The sequence below is a fragment of the Phyllopteryx taeniolatus genome, chromosome 4 (assembly GCF_024500385.1).
Source record: "Phyllopteryx taeniolatus isolate TA_2022b chromosome 4, UOR_Ptae_1.2, whole genome shotgun sequence".
In the NCBI taxonomy this organism is placed as follows: Eukaryota; Metazoa; Chordata; class Actinopteri; order Syngnathiformes; family Syngnathidae; genus Phyllopteryx; species Phyllopteryx taeniolatus.
The window spans coordinates 8,493,056-8,498,277 of record NC_084505.1 but is presented as its reverse complement, the minus strand read 5'-3'; the positions used below and the strand labels follow the sequence as shown (position 1 = coordinate 8,498,277).

General features: G+C 44.7%; 1 protein-coding gene across 3 annotated transcripts; it reads left to right on the top strand.

Annotated features, from left to right (window-relative positions):
- Positions 1 to 2,739: 2,739 nt before the first annotated feature.
- Positions 2,740 to 5,222, top strand: enam (enamelin). Of its 3 annotated transcripts, none has more exons than XM_061771939.1 (7): positions 2,740 to 2,878; positions 2,976 to 2,999; positions 3,154 to 3,216; positions 3,291 to 3,362; positions 4,296 to 4,322; positions 4,405 to 4,506; positions 4,846 to 5,222. In XM_061771939.1, exons 1-7 carry the CDS (start codon positions 2,825 to 2,827, stop codon positions 5,128 to 5,130), a joined length of 627 nt encoding a protein of 208 aa, XP_061627923.1. In that variant the 5' UTR covers positions 2,740 to 2,824; the 3' UTR covers positions 5,131 to 5,222. The 3 variants fall into 3 exon arrangements, with proteins under 3 accessions (XP_061627923.1, XP_061627924.1, XP_061627922.1); XM_061771940.1 differs by having other exon boundaries at positions 3,151 to 3,216; positions 4,408 to 4,506; XM_061771938.1 differs by having other exon boundaries at positions 3,151 to 3,216.

The window sequence follows — 5,222 nt, the reverse complement described above, 5'->3', positions numbered from 1 at the left end:
TTGTGGACTTGGAAAAGGCATTCGACCGTGTCTCTCGTGGAGTCCTGTGGGGGGTGCTTCGGGGGTATGGGGTACGGAACCACCTCTTACGGGCTGTTCGGTCCCTGTATGACCGCGGTCAGAGTTTGGTCCGCATTGCCGGAAGTAAGTCGGAATCGTTTCTGGTGAGGGTTGGACTCAGCCAAGGCTGCCCTTTGTCACCGATTCTGTTCATAACTTTTATGGACAGAATTTCTTGGCTCAGCCGAGGCGTAGATGGTGTCCGGTTTGGTGTCCTCAGAATTACATCTCTACTTTTTGCAAATGATGTGGTTCTGTTGGCTTCATCAAGCCGTGATGTCCAACTCTCACTGGAGCATTTCACAGCCAAGTGTGAAGCGGCTGGGATGAAAATCAGCACCTCCAAATCTGAGACCATGGTCCTCAGTCGGATAAGGTTGGAGTGCCCTCTCCGGGTCGGGGATGAGATCCTGCCCCAAGTGGAGGAGTTCAAGTATCTTGGGGTCTTGTTCACGAGTGAGGGTAGAATGGAACGGGAGATCGACAGGCGGATCGGTGCAGCGTCTGCAGTGATGCGGACTTTGTATCGATCCATTGTGGTAAAGAAGGAGCTAAGCCGAAAGGCGAAGCTCTCGATTTACCGGTCAATCTACGTTCCTACACTCACCTATGGTCATGAGCTGTGGGTCGTGACCGAAAGAAGGATATCCCGGATACAAGCGGCCGAAATGAGTTTCCTCCGCAGGGTCCATTAGAGATTAGGTGAGAAGCTCGGTCAACCGGGAGGGGCTCAGAGTAGAGCCGCTGCTTGTCTGCATTGAGAGGAGCCAGATGAGGTGGCTCCTCATGGCATCTGTTTAGGATCCCTCCAGAACGCCTCCCTGGTGAGGTGTCCCGGGCATGTCCCACCGGGAGGGGTCCCCGGGGACGACCCAGGACACGCTGGAGAGACTACGTCTCTCGGCTTGCCTGGGAACGCCTCAGGATCCCCTCGGAAGAGCGAGATGAAGTGGCTCGGGAGAGGGAAGTCTGGGTTTCCCTGCTGAGCCTGCTGCCCCCGCGACCCGACCTCGGATAAGCGGAAGACAATGGATGGATGGATGGATGGACTTCCCATTTAATTTCACATACAGTAACGTAGAGGTAGGCCATGAGTTGTAGGGTGCTCCATGCTCAAGGATGTTCGCAAATTGTACTGGCATGTCTCCATGAACCACTCTAAATGGGCCACGGGCATCCACCCAGAGGGGGGCATCCAAACAGGCTTGGGTGGGCATCGATTAAGTCGCATCTCCCCGTCGATGACCCGTTTTAGGGGGCATGAAATTTATCACATCGCCCCGGGCAGCACCGAAGCGTTGCACGCCACTGTACTGCTTTACATTGAGCTACATTCTGCTCGCTACTTTTATACCGATTATTGCTTGCGCAAGTTATTTATTTTGGTTGCTTAGAAAGACTCCTGCCTCAGGTGTTATGTGACTCTGTTCCACCAATCCAACAACTTGAGTACATTTTTAGCTACCCACATCTATACACGGACATGTCTGCGAACAATAATTGCACACACATCCGTGTTCTATACTGCTTATTTTGTCAGGGTCTGAAAACTAGCAATGTCGTAGTCACTATCGTATTGGCTTGTTGTCAGTGAGTGTGGGGAAAATTACTCCGTTGCATCACAAAGCAGAAGGACATGGAAGTCAGACAAACTCAGACACATACACACAATGAACTGAATCCCAAAACAATTCCAAGATTACAATAGAAGCCCATTTATGGATATTAATTGCACGTGAATCCTGACTCTATAAACTACATTATGTAAGGAAGCTTTTTTTGTGTTGGATCATACTGCCCTTCTAAGGCAATGCAACATTTGTGATTGACATTCAATGTTTGGAAGAAATCTCTGTGTTCATAGATCGCTCACTTTTTATGCCGCGCACTCTCTGCAGGTGAACTGGATGCATGAATATACAAAGAAACCTTACTGTGATTTTGTTCCATAACATTTTTTTTAACAAAATAAAAAAAACAAACACAACAACACTGTATACCAGAACTACCACCAAAGCAACCATATCCATGGAGAGAAATACTGACACTTGTTGCCACTCAGGACTGCTTAGAAAACTGCTTAGATTTGGAACCACTTCAGATGGTAGCGGTACTGTTCATCATAATGACACACACTGACGGCATTGGAATGCAAGTGCAAATCTAAAACAGATACCAAGAAAGGCAAGATGATGGTTTCAATGTGATGCTCCCCCCGGGGACAAACGCTTGTCACAACAGGACCTCTCACATTTCCAAGGGCACAGGCGCCATTCCCTCAAGTCATGACTGGCTCTTCAACACCACCCCAAACAACTTGGAAGATCTCCTTCTAAGTTTGTTCTGTCATGTCCTCCAATATGTTTGTCCCACTTCTGGATGCACTAAATCAACCCAAAAAAATATTCTCTTACCTGTTTGCCTTAATCGATTTAATCGTTGGGCATCCGTAATTATTATGTCAGTAAAAAAGATGTGCGCGTGAGTGCTTCTTACACAGCATATAATTTAAGATAAGAGGAGCCTTGACCCCATGCGCCTCTTTTTTTCATAATTGAAGCATATTTATGTCTTCAAACACATTCTTCTCTGTACTTGGTGGGATTTGATTGGCTATCACATCATGTCAGGGTGTATAAATAGCATCCATGTAAGAAAGCAGGCACTTTTCTTTCCTCCAGACACATCATCTTAAAATTCTCCACACCACAAATTTTTTTTTCATACAAGACCAACAAGATTATATTTCTTATCTCCAGTCAAAATGGAGCGAGCTGTCATCGTGATGTGCCTATTTGTCACTTGCTCGGCTGCTCCTGTAAGTCTGTCTTGAATTTAAAAGATCTCAAATGTAACTATATTTATTCACGACGACGTGAATCCATTTATTATTTGCCTATCTCCTTCTCCTGTAGGTTCAGAAGATTCAAACTAATGAGGTAAGTCTGTGTCATCGCCGTGGTATTTGTCATACAGTATGTCGTGCTTATGTCAGGCCATGGGACATCACAGGATGATGGGTGTTTGAAACGGCAATGATAATTGTCTCTATTGCACTTGCGTGTCTGGAGATGTCTGGTATTTCTCCAGCAGATCGCGGCACATGCCAATGAAGCCCTGAGGTTGATGGAGATGTACAGGCTCTACCAGCAGCAGGTTTGAAGGGATCATTTCATTTGAGACCAAAAGAAACTAAAAATCAGTTTGCTGATTTGGGTTTTTCTTTTCAGGGATTGGTGGCAAACCCGTTTCTTCCTGCAGCTGAAACTCCTGGAGTAGGAGTTGCTGCTGAAGCTCCTCCTGTAAGATTCCAAACTACCTATTCGTCTGCACAAGTGGAATCGAGGCAACCGAACTGTTATCGGTGGTTGAATAGGTTTCACCTCTAATTCAAAATTAATTATCTAATTATCTCTTTGGAGTGTGTGTTCCCTGCGGATAGTCATGTGAATGTTGTTGTTGTTAGGTATGGCTGGTGGCAGACTTGGCGACCACTTTTCCCTGAGACATTCTTTAGAATGTTAGGACATTGTTGTAAGTAGATGATAAGTGATGGCCAAAACCTCCTTTAGAACTGAAGAAGCCTTTTGGATTAAAGGTGAAACATTTTCAACAACCAAGAATCCAAACCAAGAGTCCAGTTTCCACTATTCAACATTTGCAAATTACCATCATTGGATGACTGACAACCCAGACATTCAAAACTACCATATTTCTTCGAATAATGGCATCCACTCTACCAGACATATTCAGCTTGATTTTAGGAGACAGCAGTGCTCAACGTAAAAACTTTGCCAAACTAGCACCTCTTGATTTTCATGCAAGCGAAAGCATGTGTAGTACAGAGTTAATTAGACAGTGAATAGTTGACTGCTTGGGTTTTAACTTCATTGCTAACTAAAACAGGAGCACCTATGGTGATGTAATTTTTCTGCCATTAGTGTTCCAGTTTCCTCTGTGCTTACTCCATGCTGTTGTTTTTATGTTATGGGGAGCCATGAGCCTTTACATTAGTTATAACGTCTCCATCTTCATTTAAGTGTGAAAAAAATTATAAAAGACGTATAGCATTAAAAAAACACCTGGTTCCCTTTAGACTATATAAATGCCACTTTATGAGTAAATACTGTACAGTATTTGACTCCACTGTGACCTTAGATCATATATAATTTTAGTATAATACTTATCACTGTATTTCTGAAGTCGCTTTGTATTCATACAAATATTTTATCCAGGTTGAGCCAGCTGAGGCAGCACCCGAGGTAAGTGTTCCAACGACACGGAATGCAATGTTTTCCAAAATGCAGACAACTGTATGCTAAATGATGTTTCTTTCTTCTTAAGCAGGTGGATGCTGCCCCAGCTCAGGCAGCCACCGCCGCTGCTCGCCCCCCTCCTCCTGCTGCTGCTGCTGAGCCGGTGGGAGACGCATCAGAGGAGGAGGAGGTGACACGCAAGCCTGACATGTCACTGAATATTGAATTCTTATCACCATTGTGTGCACTTCCTACGGGATAAACCCTTTAAACATTTGGCATTCAGGAAAAAGAGTTTAACACTCAATGCTCATATTTCAGATATTTTGTTTAAAAATGGAAACATTCAAAGCATGGAAGGGTTACAGATATCACGGTCAAAAAAGCAGTCAATTAAACAAAAAAACAAAATCTTCATTCAGGTCACCATTTCTCTTTTTTTTTGTTTTTATGCATATTGACAAATAAAATGATTTAAAAACTACATAGTGAAAAAATACAAAGACATTCTCAATTTTCCGGAATACAGGATGGCAAACCTGCCTCAAAAGCTGCTGCTCCTGTTCCCCCTCTAAACTCCGAAGAGGCAGAAGAGGCAGAGGAAACGGAAGAGGCAGAGGAGGCGACTGTGGTTGAGCCAGAAGTAGCTCCTGCTGATGTGCCAGCAGCGGTTGATGCCCCTGCAGAGATTGTAGCAGTGGATGTGGCTGCTTCTGCAGATGTGCCAGCTCCGGAAGCTGCTGAAGCGGCAGTTGGAGAAGTTGCCACAGAAGATGCTGGTGCTGCTGCGGCGGCTGACACTGCTGGAGTGTAATTATACCCTGCATATTTCCAGCAACTAAATATGTCAATGTATAGTTTCAGCTCAAAATGTGCTTGCACAGAATGAATAAAGACTGAAGAATA